This window comes from Cricetulus griseus, chromosome 4 (assembly GCF_003668045.3).
Source record: "Cricetulus griseus strain 17A/GY chromosome 4, alternate assembly CriGri-PICRH-1.0, whole genome shotgun sequence".
NCBI lineage: Eukaryota > Metazoa > Chordata > Mammalia > Rodentia > Cricetidae > Cricetulus > Cricetulus griseus.
In genome coordinates, this window is record NC_048597.1 from 52203539 (window position 1) to 52221825 (window position 18287).

Sequence of the window (18287 nt, forward strand, 5' to 3'; positions counted from 1 at the left end):
CAAGTGAGAACCAGAATTTATTTGGGAAACTCTTGAATCAGGCTCTAATTTACTAATTCCAATTTGTGTATTTTCATTCTTATTCCAATTTCCATCTTTTCTGAAATCACACTTTGTAATCTTACAGTCACTAATGGAATGAGAAAAATACTTAGTTTTGTTTCTTACTGAGCTTAAATACAAGAAAGTTACAGGGTTATGTGTAACCAGTGATATGAAATTGCTTTTTTTCCTAAAATAAATAAAATTGTGTGGCCAGTCATGTAGATGAGAGACTTGAGACTTAGGATTCTTCACTAAGCTAAGCTTTATGATTGAGTTGTCATAGGAGGATATAGTTCTGCCAGTTTAACAATCTGTGTGTGGAATTAAAAAAGAAAAGAAAAAAAAAGCTGCCAGGCATAGTGAGGCAGAGGCAGGAGGGTCTCTGTGAGTGTGAGGCCAATCTGGTTTACATAGTTTCAGAACTTCCAGGATAAGAAGGAGAGACTATGTCTTAAAAAATAAAATTTGTGCCACGCCTTTAATCCCAGCACCTCAGAGGCCTAGGCAGGCAGATCTGAGTTCAAGGCCTGCCTGATCTATCGAGTGAGTTTCAGAATAGCCAGGGCTACATAGAGAAACCCTTTCTGGAAAACAAAAAACAAAACCTGCAAGTGTGTTACTGGCATATGATTTGAAAGTTTCTTTGTTAAAATGGACCTTATTTCAGATCAAACTGACATCATCAAAAATACTTAATGCAATTTCATGCTTTAAAAATATGTATCCTTGATAAAAAAACAAAAACAATGTAAAATAAAAATTGTGATTCGGAAAAAGAGCTAAGATTGCACATCAGGTAATGGGGAAAAGATAATCTCAATAGTAGAAAATGAAGCTATGTAGAAAGTTTTGAATAGGACAGAAACTAATGTTTTTTTACATAAACAGAGGGAAAGAGGGTAGAAAATGGAGCTTTAGCAAAGAAATGTGCAAACTGACAGAATTTTAAGTGCACTGCTTGCACAACTGAGGTATGACCTGTTTTAATAAAGACTTGAACTATTTATTTGCTCGTTGAATTTAAGATAGATGTAAACATCATTGGACAGAAACTATGTTCTAAAAGTTGAGCACAGTATTATTTTTGAAAGCTATAACAAGAAAAGGATACATATCAGTGTAAACAATATGTCTCTTCAATTAGAATAGGTTCCCATATAGAAACACTCTTTATTTTCATTTTTGTGCACTCCCTATTATTGCAAGTATGATTAATTTTTATGTAAATGTACTAAGTAATGAGTTTCTTCATGTCTTTTTAATACATGTATATCATTGCATTTTGTTCCTTCAATCCACCATCATTACCTTCCCTTGCCCTCTCCAAATTATCTCCTTTGCTTTCATGGTATGTATGTGAGGGCCTGCAACATTTGTCTTCTTCTTCCCCTTCCCCTCCCTTTCAAAGCAAACCCTTCCTCTCAGTACCTTTTACACACACACACACACACACACACACACACACACACACACACACTCACACATCCACACACTCATACATCCACACACTCATACACACACTCACACACACTCACATTCACATACACACACACACACATTCCCACACTTACACACACACATCCCCACACTCACACACACACTCACAGATCCACACACTCACACATACACACACACACATCCCCACACTCACACATCCACACACTCACACTCACTCACATTCACATACACACTCACAATCCACACACTCACACCCACACATTCACAATCCACACACTCACACCCACACCCTCACACCCACACACCCACACCCACACACTCACAATCCACACACTCACACATCCACACACTCACACACATTCACACACACATACTCACACATCCACACACTCATACACACACACACACTCACCCACACATTCACACTCATGCTCTCACACATTCACACACTCACATTCACACACACTCACACTCACACACACACATCTATATATGTATCTTATCTACATATGGAGAGAGATTGATTTTAAAGTATAGATGCATACATGAGATAAAACATGGGACATTTGTCTTTCTGAATCTGATTTATTTCCTTTTACAAGATAATCTCCAGCCTACCCTGTTTTTGTTTTTTGTTGTTTTTTGGGGGGGATTTTTATTTGTTTGGGCTTGTTTGTTTGTTTGTTTTTTGGTTTTTCAAGACAGGGTTTCTCTGTGTAACAGCCCTCACTGTCCTAGAACTCACAGAGATCTGCCTGCCTCTGCTTTCTAAATTCTGGGATTAAAGGCGTTTGCCAGACCACTTGGGTAGGCTGTCCATTTTTACAGGTGTAACTTTTTAAATTCATTTTTATTTTGTATCCATTGGTGTTTTACCTGCATGTCTGTGTGATGGTATCAGAAGTCCTGGAACTGGAGTTACAGATAATTGTGAGCTACTATGTGGGTGTTGGGAATTGAACCTGGGTCTTCTGGAAGAGCAGCAAAAGTTCTAAATTTCTAAGTCATCAATCCAGCCCCCAGTGTAGTTTCCTTTAAATAATTTTCACTGATTAGACAAGTGTGTCTGACTTACCTGGTTGTTTTTGTTGTTGTTGTTTTGTTTTTTGTTGTTGTTGTTGTTGTTGTTGTTATTAGGTTAGATTGAAAGGCCCCTGAGAAGACCATCTTCATCTATGAGTATATCCTCAGGTCCTACAGTGCCTAAGCTTTTGAGTAGCAGTATATTTATAAATATTTTTAGTTAAAAGAGGGCTAAAATTTACTAAGCACCCACATTGATCAAGAACTTGACATCTAGTTTGACTTTCCACATCAGATAAATTACATTTCAAACAACTTGCAAATTTGACGTAATTTATTAAAAGGAGCTTTTGGCCCCACTTTAAAGGGGAGGAAACCTAAACTGAGAAATAGAGAGTAAATGCCTTGTATGACATAGATAGTGACAAGCACAGTAGAAATTTAGCATCATGTCTGTGTGACTCCAAAGTCCGTGACCTTTAAATTACGACACACTGATTCACTGAAACTAGTCTAGCATGCTTTTTTTTTTTTCTTATTCAGAATGATAAGATTGTTCAAATAGTGAGGAGACAGGATTTCAAAAGGCATCTTGTGGCATTTCAAAAATCCTGTGATTATTAGAGTTACAGGACATTGGTTGAGACTGGAGGTTTTGTGGGCATCAATCACACAACCAGAGTGGCCACTTAGTTAGACACAAAATTTGAGGTGCTGTGCTTTTGTTAAGGGACAGTACTTCAGGATCACAGGCCTGGTGGTCGCTGAGCAAGACAAGCCCATCTGTAGACTACGGGAAACCTGCCATTTGTGGGACCCTGCTCAAGTGAAGAGAATCAGAAGTGTGTACCTGTGTGTATGCATCCAGCTCTTATTCTCTTGCAGGAGAATCCAAGGAACCCAGAGGAAAATCATGGGAACAGACTAGAAAGAGACACAGAGAGTGCCAATAATTTTTGCCAGTTGTAAAACCTATGTGCAAAAATTGTTAATGTCTAGGGTTATTGTTGCCTATCAGATGAATGTCAAAGGCTCAGATGGGCACACGAGGTTTTGTATTATTTCCACCGCAGAGTCCTTTTCACCTTGCCTTATCTACTTACCCCTAGGATGGATTAAAGTTCCTTCATCTTTCTATCACTGCAGTTCAAGTCTTAAAAAATAAAATCAGTAACTCAGGGCCAGGAATGGTGGTGCATGATTTTAGTCCCAGCACTTTGGAGGCAGAGGCCGGTGGGTCTCTGTGAGTTTGGGGACAGCCTGGTCTACAGAGTGAGTTCTAGGTCAGCCACGTCTTCATAGTGCCCTGTCTCAACAAACAAACAAACAAACAAACAAAAACCCAGATAAGTAACTCCCTGTCTGAGGTGAAATTAAAGGTAGTCTTAATTGATTCTTTTCACTTTTTAATTATTATTTTTATTAAGTATACAAAAACAATGAATTTTTTCATGATATCATGCATATCATTGTACTTTGCTGTAAGTTGTTGTGAGCCAGATACTGTCCTACGGGCTTTGTGATCAATATTTTACTTAATCTCATCTCCAAACTATAAAGTAGAGTATTATCCACATTTTTACATACAATAAAATCAAGATATGGGAGAATTCATTTACCAAGTTACAAGAAATGATGGAGCTGGGTGCCAACACAGTGGAACTTAATTATAGTAGTTATAATTTTAAAAAAAATTCAATCATTGCCTGGCTTAGTTACTTTTCTGTTTCTGTGCTGAAACACCATGACCAAGACAACAGATAGGGAAAAAAAAATGTTTTGGCTTACAGTTTCAGAGGGTTAATAGTGCATGTTGGCAGAACAGAGGTATCAAATGGTAAGCAGCCACAGCTGAGAGCTCACACCTCAGAACTCCAAACAGGAAAAGTAAAGAGAGCTCACTGGAAAGGGTGCTTGGCTTTTAAAGCCTCAAAACCCACCTGTTGTGGGGTATTGGATACTCCAAGACTGTACTAATAAAGTTAACCTTGAATGAGGGGTGGAGCCAGTGACTAGCTGACCAGAGTTAGTCATAGAGAAGCCAGGAATAAGGTAGAGAAGATGCACAGGAAGGAGAGAGAGGCTTGGAGAGTTTGTGTTCTCTTCGATCTGGAAAGTATGGAGAGTAGATCAGCTGATCACTCGTCCAACACTTCTTTGATCAGGTTTTCACCCCAATATCTGATTCCTGAGTCTTTATTGGTAATAGGACAACTTAGATAAAAACAGCACCCATGCCTGGTGACATAATTCCTTCAGCAAGACCACACCTTTTAAACCTGCCCAAATAATGTCACCAGTTGGAGACCAAATATTTAGATGCTCAATATTATGGGGGATTTTTTTTCTCGCTCAAAACACCACAGTGCTTTTAAGGGACTTCCTGTGTATGAACAGAAAGAAAGCATGAAACATCCAAAACTGCAATTTTAGAGGGGAAAATGTACATAGTACTCAAGCACATGAAAAGGTGATAAACATTGCTAGTCATCTAGGAAACATGAATAAAAGTCACAGCAAGCTTACTCATGTGCTGTTTTTCTGTGGCTTATAGACTGCCCCTGAATCCACTGATATTTTAACTATCATCTGCACCCCCTGTGGCCCCACAGTCTGTGCCCTGCATGCAGCTCAGGCCTCCGCCTGGTGGGATTCTGGTCCCACCAGCACCAGCACCAGCTCTACCTCAGCCTCCGAATACAGTTTTTAACTAAGTCTCTGTCATCCTATTTACCAATAAAGACTTAAGAGCCATATGTTGGGGTGAAAACCTGCTAGCCCAGAGAAACTGAGAAGCAAACAGCTGACTTTCCTTTTTAGCTGGAGACCCAGCAAGAGAGTATGTCTTCAGCCATCCAAACCAGAAAGACCCCCCCAAACTGCAAGTCCCTCCCTCCTCCTTCCTGTATAGCTTTCTATCCTGGCTTCTCTCTAGTCTCTATGGCTAATTCCTGTCAACTAGTTGCTGGCTCCACCCCTGATCCAAGATTGATTTTATTAACACAGACTTAGTTTTACAGTGCCATCAAATATCCTGAAACACTCATGCCCACCTAGGAAAGCTAAATAAAATAGAGATTAGTGTTGCTGCATATGTGAACAATAGTAACCCTCGAAGGCTGATGGTGGGAATGAAAAATGGTGTAGTCACTTTGGAAACCCATCTGGATGGTCTGAAAGGTTTATAACTGGAGTTGCCATCTGACTCAGCAATCCTTCTCTCAGGTATATTTCTCCGAAGAGAACGGAAAACTCATCACAAGCATGCACACACAAATGTTTGCAACAACATTATTCATCACGATGTGTGTGTGAGGGGGGTGAAATTAACCCCCAACCCCTAAACTCATAGAGGATAGATAAAATGTGGTAGATCCATACAGTGGAACACACTGTTCAGCAACACAAATAAAAGAAATGCCAATATGCGGTACCCGGATGACTCTTGAAGACATTATGCTAATCTCATAATGAACACATAGAGTGTGATCCTGTGTGACTTCCAGCTGGGGCCTCCTGCAGTTTCGTCATCATGTTATTTCTTCGCTATAAAGACTCTGTTGACCAACAGATGGGCTCACTCACATCCTGGTCCACAGTTCACCTTGGCTATTCTGAGGGTCAAGATGCAGTCAACCCAGTTAGGATGAGATGATAATTTATGTGCTGTGTGGATGGAAAAGAGAAGGAGATGTCTTAATAAAGAAATTCCCGCCGGGTGGTGGTGGTGCACACCTTTAATCCTAGCCCTTGGGAGGCAGAAACAGGTGGATCTCTGTGAGTTCCAGGCCAGCCTAGTCTACAGATCTAGTTCCAGGTTGGCCAGAACTACACAAAGGAACCCTGTCTCAACAATCAAAAGAAACAAACAAAGAGAACTTTCCATGATTGAATTTGTGGGTTAATGGATGAAGCTTCAGTAGGACACAAAATATACTTACCAACAAGAGGAGGAAATTTTGTTCACTCTTTTCTGGACCCTCATTCTCTGTACCACAGTTAAGTGTATAAAATCTGCTATTGTTCTGCTTATAGTCTTTGTTATAATGTAATAGAAAAGGTCACTAATTCTGAAATACACAATGAAAACACTAGAGTTGCAATCCCATCATCCAGAAATAATCCCTGTTATTATTATTGTGATACATTTATTTTCTTCCTCCATGAGCACGCATATATCATGTGCATATAAAGTTGACACCATATATCATGTACATGTAAAGTTTCATGCTTTGTTTCTTTCAGCAAAATTTCCCAAGTCTTCCCAAGTCTTTATTAGTCTTCAAAAATTTTGATTTAAAAAAAAATGAGTACAGAATAATTGCTCAGCAAAGGTTTGGAGTTTTCTTTTTGGTTCTCAGCATAACACCTCGAAAGACTTTTTCAGCTAGCAGCTATGACTGAAAAATATCGTCTCACGGTTCTTTACTGAGCATCTGTGGCAACAGGTTGGTAATAGCAGTTCTCTGAGCCATCTCCCTGAGGACTGCCATGTAACTCTCCCTTCAAAGATGTACTGGCTCCGCCTCACTTGCTTCTGAGTTGACTGATCAGAGAAACCAGCTGGCAAACAGGTAAGCTCTTTGCCTAAAGAGACTTTCTATTTGGGAAGAATTGGTGGCCAGTCAAGTGACTCCTGGAGGGACTAAGGTGTTGAGCTGTCTATGCCAACTGTGTCTTGTCCCTTCATGCTCATGTGGGCACCGCCATGCCTCACGGACCTCTTTGTGGTTTTTCTGCAAATCAGACATCAAGAAGGTATAACCACTAGAGGCAAGGCCTGGGTACACAGCTGGAATTTTCTGTTTTATGATAATTTACTCTCATCTTTATTAGTGCATTAATCTCTTTGTTTTAAGTTGGGGGGGGGGAGGTTGTTGTTCCCTCCTTTATACAGTGAAACTTTGTAAAAATCTTAAGCCAGATTCACTTTAATTCTATTAATGAATACTTACTGAATTTAAAATATATGGACTACTCTGATAGATGTCTTGTTCTTGAGAAGTGAGCAGCCCAGTAAAGCTGTAGTTAAATATGAATGTGAACAGCTATAAGACAAAGTAGATAAGTTGAGGGTGACTTTAATATTCTTGACTACTAAAATTACTTTTACATTAAGCCCTGTTACTGTTAGGACCATTGAAAACAAGCTTTATTAAATGTGCAAGAGGATTACACAACAACACAAAGGGCAGAGGGGTGGAAATTCTGGGTAACTGGAGTTGAAAGGGAATCAGGAAGACCTTGGAGTTTCTATTTTTCCTAATGATGAAAAGCTTTCATATCAGAGTTGACAAAATTTTATGGCATTATAAAAACACATATTGCATTTTTAGGACCTTTTCTCCATGACATTTATTTCTTTTCTCTATTAACTACAATAGCCCTAGTGGCTGTCATTGGTCACATTACCCCTTAAATTTATATTAATTTAGGTCTGGTTTCAAAATATTTTGCTGTATCGTCCATGGAGAGATATTTGACACATAGTACTTACAATGTATGGTAAGTAGCACTGGGATAGAGGTGGGATTTTCTGGAGGCAAGACTATATGCTGAGAGGAAATCTTTTTCTTGCCTTTCTTTGAAACAGAGATAAAGAGGACATGAGAAAAACTGCCTACAGTGTGATTTGTGCAATAAAATTATGCTTGAGGTGAGAAGGCTTCAAGAGGGCTGCCTTAACCAGTTCATGTGTGTATGGGGCAACGATGTCAGGAACGATACAGGCAATGATGGGGGTGTGGTGTGGTGCGGTGGGGTGGTTCCATGAAATTGGGATGTATTAGTAGAACTTAAAAAAGTGTGGAGAAATAGCCCAGGAAGTATTGGCACACACCTTTAATCCCAGCACTCCAGAAGCAGAGGCAGGTGGATCTCTTGAGTTTTAGGTCAGCCTGGTCTACAGAGCAAGTCCCAAGACATCCAGGGCTACACAGAGAAACCTTGTCACCAAAACAAAACAATACAAAGCAACAAACAAACAAGACAAGATAGAAAAAGAAATGAGGCCAAGTGGGCGGTTGGATTCTGTTTGAGTATTGTGCCTTTATTTGCATACCTATATACTTCTGTGTGAGAACTTCTTAAAGTGGCAGCATGTTGTCATTCAGATGACATTGGCACACGGAGAACAGGTTATAGAGCCTCTGTCAGCCGAGGGCACCTCTGCCAGGTCTGGAGGGTAGCTGTAGTACTGAAGAAGACCCCACACATACACGCTGTGGCTATGCGGCCCAGATTATCTCTTAGCTGAAGCAAACTTCTGCCTTTTTGTTCTTCACAGAATGGCTTTCTTTTTGATGTGGGTCAACCTACTTCTGCTTCTTCACCATACAGGTGAGTCTTTTTTTTTTTTTTTCAAAAACTCTGTATTTTGGAAACCATTTTGGAGATAGTGAGGCCAATGATGTAGAGATACAAAGCAAAACCAACCAACCAGCAAAACAACCAGTCAAGCAAATGATTGAATCTCTTCAAATCTCAGTCTTGTTATTTGCTAAACGTGAAAAGCAAATACTAATTTGCTTTACAAAATGTGGTAAAATGTGTGGGAGAATATATCATACATTTTGTAACATTAATTCTGTCTGTTCTAACAAGAAACCCCTCCCTCCATATTAGATGTGTCCATTTGAAGCCATAACCACATGTCTAACTTCATCTCCATGGTGATTGCAAACTTACCACCAGAACAGAAAAGACACCCAGAACCCCCACCTTTAAGTGACTGTGAAAGTACCAAATTTTATAGTGTCAGAATGTTTGAAATCAGCCCTGTCCTAAAATAATCTGGATGGTCATAATTTAACTTTTTGTGCTTAAGTCTGTAACAATGTTGGTGATTTGTCAGGTGCAGATCTTGAAATTATTAATGTAATTGAGTTAACCTGAAGCATATAATGGAAGGTTTCTAAGAAGATACTGTGCGTACAAGCCCTACAATATAACTACTCCACACAGTGACCAAACAAACACATTACAGTCCTCAGGGACATGCCATATCACAGGAACCCACAGCAATTCTCATCTCCCATGGGTAACAGCAGTTTGAGGGTATCCCTAGTCCCCAGAGATAACTCAGAAGTTAGTGCAAGTCTTGGTCCACTGGTGATATTTCTTGGCTCTTTTCACTTGACGATTAACGTGTGTGTGTGTGTGTGTGTGTGTGTGTGTGTGTGTGTGTGTGTGTGTGTAGGTAAAAGGCAAAGTGAGTTAACAGTCACTCATACTAAAAGTGCTACAAAAACATTAAAAAGAATGTGGATGCGAATGAGGAAGGTACATCTCTTAGCACCTCTCTAGTAACAATTGCATAACAATATTATCAATGTGGTATGATGTACCAGGCGCTATAGCAATGTGTTAGACATCCACCATATTTTTGTATTATTTTCAAAGAATTTTTGTACAATTTTAGCTTTTTGGTGCTTCTCTTGTCTTGGTCTTTTAGACCTGGGGGGGCGAAAGACAACAGCCTAGAAACAACAGTTTGAAAAAGATGAAGGGCATATTTAGATAGGAGTGGGGACTTGTGCAGACACAACAGTCAGAGACTGGTGACATCCAGCCTTAGCTGACTGCGTTGCTCTTAGATTCTAGAGTGTGAAGCCTTTCCTTCCAAGGCCATAAAAGGTACAACTGTAGCAAGAGCTCTGGGGCTGAACCCTGGATGATAAAACCAATGATCCATCAAAGAGTAAACTACACATTCTGATGACAGAGATCGGAATGAGTACAGCTACACACAGCTGGTCTCTTCCTTGTGTCCCTCTGGCAGATGACTGTCTAAAATCCCAAGGTGTTTCACAATCACCTGGAGCAGGTGGTGTCCTCATTATATATACAGAAATAAACTCAGAGAGATGAAGTCGCCTGAAGCCACATGATTAGTAAGGGGTTACTTAGCACTAGAGCTTGGATTTGTAATTTTTCAGACCAGGACTTTGAAACTGCTTTTTAAAAACATGCAAATCTATCCTTCCAAATGTTACATAAGCTGTTTCTTCCTACGCTGCCCCTTCTATCTTGCCTTCCTTTGTATTCTTTCATCCGTTTCCTCCATAGTTGATTTGCTGCTCAACTCTAAAAAATAAAGACTATTAGCTGAAAGAGCACATTTTAGATGGGGAGCTTTGGAACCAGAGTCCCGAGACTCAGCAGAGTCTACTACCACTCACAAAGTGAACTGTGTGTCCCCGAACAGCACCCCTCCTGGTATTAGATAGTATCTGCTTCAATGTAGTCTGCACATGAAGGTTAAATCCAGAAATGAAAGGTCTTACAATATGCTTAGCATATTGTAAACACAAAATAAATGTAAGGTGATAAGCCGATAGAGTCAGGTACACACACACACACACACACACACACACACACACACACACACACACACACACACACACACACGGTGGGTCTCAAGAAAGCCAGAGGTATGATTCTGATCTGAGTCCAAAGACCTGAGATCCAAGAGGAGCCCATGTCTCACTTCAGGTATGAGGGCATGAAAGAGATTGCCCATGCATTTTAGCAGGCGTTCTTACTGCTGGTAGGATAGTCAGCTGGTCTTGCTCTGTTCAGGATTCAGATAGAATAGAAGGGTAACTGAGTTACTTAAGTCTGTCAACCTAACACAAAATGCCCCATAGACACCTATAGTAATATTTTACCAAATATTTCACAGCCCTGTCAGCAGCCATCAGATCCCTGCATGCTGAGTTGGGCAGATTGTGTCTGTCCTCTGCTGGATGTCTGTCTGTCTGCCTGCACTTTGCTGATGGCTTAGAAGCTTCCTTGCCCACTTAACGTGATACCCAGATTTGCTGTTAGGCTTAAACCTACTTTTCTTCTATTTCGTCATAGTTTTTATATCAAGCAGCACCCTCACTGAGCTCCACTTACCAATTCTTCCTCCTTTTTGCTGCCTGGCATTTCCTTGGAGACAGACAGACAGACAGACAGACAGACAGACAGACAGACAGACACACACACACACACACACACACACACAGAGAGAGAGAGAGAGAGAGAGAGAGAGAGAGAGAGAGAGAGAGAGAGAGTCCCACTGTTATAGTCTTTGCCTGTTGCTGATGGCAACCTCTGGGTGGGTTCTGGGGGAGGTAGTTTGAAAACATTCAGTCAGGTGACCTGTCAAATTTCAGCTATCACATGCCAGGGGTCTACACCATGCCAAGAATCCATGAGATCTATATAGTCCAGGACCACAGCCATCAGGCCCCTAGTGAGAACTCTGCCCAGGCTGGGAGGTATTTGTGGCAGGTAGAATAGGTTAGTTTACTGAAAGATTTTCATGTATAAACCATCTTCCTGACATTCCAATATGCCTTCCTGGATTCACAAAGTGGAGAATAAAGAACATTTTCAAGAATGTTTTGACGTTAAGGTTCTGGGAGTGATGCCTGCTCGGTCAGTCAGAGATGTTTACATAAGGGCTGAGCTGGCAGCTGACTGAGGGATAGAAGGGTTACGGTGCACAGTGCATGTGGCAGGTTTCTTTTGCCAGTGTCAATCTGGCAAGCACAGCTTGAGTTTGGAGCCAACACCTTCAGCAACACAGCTCCCTGACAGGTCCTTCTGACAGACCCACTTTGCTGTGTCATTCTGAGTCTAGCGGAACGCTGGGGCAGGCAGAACACACATGACCAGCCACATCTTCCCTTCACATATTTGGGCTCACTTCTTTAGCCTTCTAGTGATTCTATAACTGACCCGTCCCCTCCAATAAATCCTTCTCTGTCTTGTCTGCTGCTGTCCCTTACCCAATGCCGTGGCCATCGGCCTTTACTAATTTCATTTCTTCTTGACCATCCAGTGTCAGCAGAAGAGGTACGGGCGCACCCGTTCACTGATGTGACCCTTGACTGCGAGTTCTCCTTTATAGACAGCACAGAAAACCTCGAGTTTTACTGGGAAAGGGAAGACATAATAGAGGAATATGAAGTGGAAGACCGCGAATTTTACCGCTTTTTCAAGTACTATGATTTCTTTCAAGTGTACACAAAGGTGGTCTACCAGTTCTACGATAACGCAGAGCAACTTGAAGATCAGAATGCCTTATATGAGGGAAGGGTCTCTGTGGATCAGAACGAGATTTCTGAAGGCATTCTGTCCCTTCTGCTTCGGAATGTGGATTTCATGGATGAAGCTGTATACAAGTGCTCAGCTGTCTCCCCCAATGGCCGAGGCGAGAATAAGGTCAAGCTGATAGTGGAAGGTAAAGGGACTTGGTGGATGAACTTGGTTTCAAGTGTGGCCTCTGTTCATAAGCTCTACATTTTCTCTCTTGGTGGTCTCATTTTTCTAACTCTGATTACTTTATTCCTATCGTAAGAGTAGGGATATCAATTTACTTTAACTAAAACTGTTCCACTGTCTATACCAGTACACGTCACTCACTCATTAATATGAATGAACTGAAGGGCAGCCAAAGTTGCACTTGTTGAATAAAAAATTTTATACATTGTAACTGCCCCTACACACACACACACACACACACACACACACACACACACACACACACACACATACACACACCTGATGCAACAACAGTCCCATAGGAAAACCCTAAGGTCAGGCACAGTTTAGTGTGAATGGTGCTGACCTGGAAATCAGGAGACTGGAGTTCTAAATCTGGATGACATTGGGCAATCCATTAGCTTCTCTAGGCTTTATTCTTCTCACTGTAAAACATTGGGTTCAGAGCTGGAGAGATGGCCCCTTCGCTAAAGCACTGGTTCGATTCCCAGCACCTACATGGCAGCTCACAATCATCTGTAACTCCAGTTCCAGGGGATACAACCAGTCTTCTGGCCTCCATGAGTACAGGGCATGTACATGGTACATAGACATATGTGTAGGTAACACACACACACACACACACACACACACACACACACACATAGAATAAGAAGTTTAAAAATCTAAAAAGTAGTTTGAAAAACATTGATTGGGTTAAATCCATATTCTCCCAGTGTTGAGCCCTTATCCTCCAGTATTGCTTGGAAAACCATGTCCTTTCTGACAGAGAGCCCATGGGGCTGTGAGTCCTGCAAGACAGCCTCCTCCAGGGTAAGAGTTGAAAGAGATTGGAAGATGGTGAGGATTGTTTCTCTCTCTCTGTGTGTTGTTGTTTGAGATGGGATTTTTTTGTTTTGTTTTTTGTTTTGTTTTGTTTTGTTTATTTCCTGAGACAGGGTTTCTCTGTGTAACATTCCTGGCTGTCCTGGAACTTGCTTTGTAGACCAGGCTAGCCTTGAACTCACAGACATCTGCCTGCCTCTACCTTCCAAGTCCTGGAATTAAAGGCATGCACCACCACTGCAGGATCTTTCTATGTAGGTTAGCCTGGACTTGAACTCACAGAAATCCTCTTGGCCCAGCCTTCTGAGTGGTGGAAATTACAGGCAAGTACCACCTCCCAGCTTTATTACTTACCTTCTGTGATTTCCCCATCTAAGTACTAAGTAGTCCCGACCCTGCTTAGCCTCCGAGATCAGATGAACATTTGTTTGTTCAGAGTGGTGTTGTCATAGACTCTTCCGTAATTCTCAATTGGGGCATCTGAGGTCAGTGGAGAATCTGGAGTAAATCCACACCAAGAAGGAAAGACCCCCCCCAATAAAGACAGCAGCAGTAGGGGCCTAGATGGCAACATATCCTCTTTTTCTCTCATTATACTGGGTCAAAATTTTAGCTACAGTAAACCCAGGAACACGTGGTGTCTCTCTGGGTTAGTATAAACACCGAAGGCTTGAGCCTCCTGCGACTAAAACAAACAAACAAAAAGGAAGTAATTATTTTGTTATATCTTTTTCCAACCAGATTCTGAAATGCCCCAGGTGAAATTTGACAAGATTGATGATGAAGATGTGGTTACCTGCACATCGAAGGGCTGGTACCTCACTCCCAACGTGACCTGGTTAGACCGGGGAGAAAGGGACATTAGCAACCACAGTACAGTGGAAGTCCTGGAGGAGCAGATGAATGGCTTGTACAGAGTCTACTCTGTCCTCAAATATCCAGTCAAGTTAAATGAAAAATATGTCTGCCATATTACAGAGACAAATGAAAACAACCGGCCCATCAGATCTATCCGGCGGTACCCTAGTAAGTGCAACTCCGAGGGGAAGCGTGAGAATAGGCTATACGTTCCCACACAGAAGCTACCACTCATTAATATTTACTGAATGCCAAATGTAGCGAGCACTTCTGAGCACTTTGGGGGCTTAGAAAGGCATCAGGAACAGGAGCTTGTAGCTTGGGGTCAGAAATGGTGCTGAGGTGGAGTCCCCTGGGTTTGAAAAGAAGACTATGCTTTGGGGAATGACAGCTCTTATCCAGACAGAGGTAGCTGTTCCTCCCAGAGAGGCTTCTGTTCCTCTGCTAGATACTCAAGCTTCCTGATGTGACAGGCTGAGTAGTCATAGCTGCCATTCATGGGCCACTTACCATGTGACTGAAACTTTACATATGTGTTGTGTGTGTATATGTGTGTCTATGTGGGCACATGTGTGTTTGGGGTGCATATGCATATGTGTGCAAGTTTGGAGGTCAGAGGCTGGTGTTAGTATTCTTTCTCAATTGCTTTTCCACTTTATTTTTTGAGGTAGGTTTTCTCACTGAATCTGGAGCTCACCAATTCAGCTACAACGACTGGGCAGCGAGCCCCAGGAATCCACTTGGCTCTGCTCCCCCAGGGCTGGGATTACACATGGCACTGCGGCACCGAGTTTTTATTTGGATGCTAGAGACCCCTACTCAGGTCTTCATGTCCATTCAGTCATATTCCCAGCCCACATATGCCATTTCAAGTCCTTAACCTAGCCCTACAAGATAATTGCTTGCTATTGTTCCTTTCTATATGAAGAAATTAGAACTTTAAATAATTTGATGACAATCTTAACTAATGAACACAAACTTTAAAGTTTTGGTTGCTAGTAATGTCATCTATGTCGAATACTATATATCTGAAATGCATTAATATTATTTATCAAATTTAACTGGATTCCCTATATTTTAGCTGATAAAATAGAGTAATAGAAACATTTAGTAAGAAAGGAGAAGTTGAAGTACAGGGATGGTAGGACATTCACACCTCTGGAAAAAGAAAAAGGAGATATCATAAAATTCTATGTCTGGTTTAGGATGCAGGCAAGTGTGCAGGGTAGTGATTCCCCAGGACAGCAATACTGTCACCACGGAAAACTCAAGGACTGGTGGGTTCTTGGGTCCCACTGTGACCTGTGGAAAGTAAATCCTGGGGGATACTCAGTACTGAATTTTGATTCGGGTGGTTGTGATCCCCATGCAAGTCCAAGAAGTGCTGGTGTAAGCTGTAAGCTGCAGCAGATGGTAACAACAGCCAGAGCACCTCTGTCCCCTCCTGTTTGTAGGGACAGGGTGTGGTCTCCTCAGAGCCCTGACTAACAGGTGAGGGAGGCAGAGCTCCCACTGCCTTCCCTCAGTCCAGCAAAACAGGCCGAACCAGACAGACGCATTCATTTAAATTTCCCACATGAGCTGGCCTTTCCTTCAAAGGGAAAAAGGGGGGCTCACTTGTCTGCCAGACTTCTAAGTCTTTCCCACACATTCAGATGAACTTGGTGTGTCTTCGAACGTTATAGTGGGCCTCAGACTTCCTTCTGAGAACACTAGGATACATTATTAATGAGTTGACCTCAAAAGAAATACTGTTGTTTGTATCCTCTAAAATTTCAACACCCTTAAAATGTCCTAGAACTATCTAAAAAGCCCTCATATTTTACTTCTCCCTATATCCTCTCATCTATTTATTTAAGTGAGACCCTTGAGGTTTGGCATCTGCCTGTTTTCCCAGCTCTGCAGTGTCTCATGACAGCCATTGCTCATTGCTCATTGCTCATGCTCATTGCTCTGGGCTTACCACGCCCTGAGGCTTTCACACAGTGTCTATTGTTTTTCACAGTGCCAAGCCTTTGTGCACACTCTGCCTCTCTGGAATAACTTTTCCTTGATCTGCCTCACTAACTCCTGCCCATTCCCCAAGACTTGGCTCACACTCGGAGCCCTTCTCGTCCGCTCATTTCTGCTTGCTCCGATATTTTGCTCATTTGCACATCAAATATTTATTGAGTTCGAGCTCCGTGCCACATCCTCTTTGTAGGTGCTAGATACACACCAATGAATAAAATGAATTCTTACACTCTTGAAACTTTCATGCTGTTAGTGGGAAAGAAACACATAGTAGACAGATCATTGACATGTGTTGTATGCCACCATATGAGGCCATTTACCTGAAATTCAATACCGCAGTGGGGTGGGGGCAGGGGGATAAATCTTCTATGCTGTGTGAAGGAAGTTAGAATAGTGGGATCCCTGGGAGTGGAGATGTAAAGAGACAAGAAGAAGATGAGGAGATTTCTAGGGTACAGATATTATTCCACTTATTGGTGTGGATGTTGGTTGTATAGTAGTATTCAGTTGTAAGAGATTTACCTTTACACTGGTGCCGGACACTTACATATTTTTCTATATGTGTTTTTCAATGTAAAGGAAAACACGTATCAGATCATATGGTGACTAGCCACATAAAGGAAAAGAAAAGGTCAGAGGCAGATCAGAAAGAAGGGAGTGGGAGGGGGAGTTGTAATATTAGACTGTCCACAGACAGCCTCGCTTCCATGTTCAGTTTCAACAAAGACTTGAACAGATACGTGGAAGCCAGACCCAGAGGTAAGCTGGAATGGTGGGTTTGAGGATCAGCACGGAGGCCAGAGGTTGGAATGGGAAGCGTTAGTGATAAGAGTGTAGGGCTTCAGACAGTAGAAAAGTGAGAGCGGCTTGCACTGTGTGGTTTCTAGTAGAGCATTGTAAGGGTTTTTGGATTTTCCTCATACAGTGAGAGGAGATGCAAAGCCACTGGCAGCTTTTGAGCAGAGGAATGCAATGATCTGACTTATGTTTATAAAGCTTAGGCCCCCTTTCTCTAGCCTTTACATCCTTGTGGGTGAGGGAGATGATGGGGACACAGTAAAGCAGAAAGAGAAGGCAAGAAGAGTGAAATAAATTGAAAACCAAGAGAATGTTATAACTTGAAAAACAAGGAAAACATTTCAGAGAGGAAGGAATGTTTAACTATGCAGAGTACTACTAAAGAATCAAAAAAGATGGAGATGGAGAATAGATTATTTTAGAGAGGAGAAGTTAAATAGGAGTCAACTCATTAGCTGAGTGTAAGGTTAGGCAATCAGTGCTGAAAGAGTACAACCATTATCTAGGAAAGACCAACTAGAGAGCAGTTTCCTTCCTTCATTCCTTCCTTCCTTCCTTCCTTCCTTCCTTCCTTCCTTCCTTCCTTCCTTCTTCCCTTCTTCTTCTTCCTTCTTCTTCTTCTTCTTCTTCTTCTTCTTCTTCTTTCTTCTTCTTCTTCTTCTTCTTCTTCTTCTCCTTCTACTCCTCCTCCTCCTCCTCCTCCTCCTCCTCCTTCTTTTTAGCACTAAAAGCACTTTTGAAGTTGATGATCATTAAATTAAAATGCGGTCACTGGGAACACCAGTGCATGTTTTTCTCCAAACTCAGTTATTTGAGTGTAAACACACAATGGTAATAGAGTTGGGTCAGCCAGATGTTAGAGTTTTGTCATGCCACATGCCAGATGGAGACAGATGGGTGTGGGGTGGTAGTATACTGATCAGCAGCAGAATTTAAGAGGAAGGGAAAGATGACGATTTAAGCTGGGAAAGATGAAGGATGGAGTTGAGGAA

At 41.6% G+C, this 18287-nt stretch overlaps 1 protein-coding gene across 1 annotated transcript; it reads left to right on the top strand.

Annotated features, from left to right (window-relative positions):
* Window positions 1-6058: 6058 nt before the first annotated feature.
* LOC103161082 (butyrophilin subfamily 2 member A2) lies at window positions 6059-14732 on the top strand. Its single transcript, XM_035444121.1, has 3 exons — window positions 6059-6166; window positions 12232-12760; window positions 14368-14732. The coding sequence occupies exons 1-3, from the start codon at window positions 6059-6061 to the stop codon at window positions 14730-14732; spliced, it is 1002 nt and encodes a 333-aa protein (XP_035300012.1).
* The last annotated feature ends 3555 nt before the right edge of the window (window positions 14733-18287 follow it).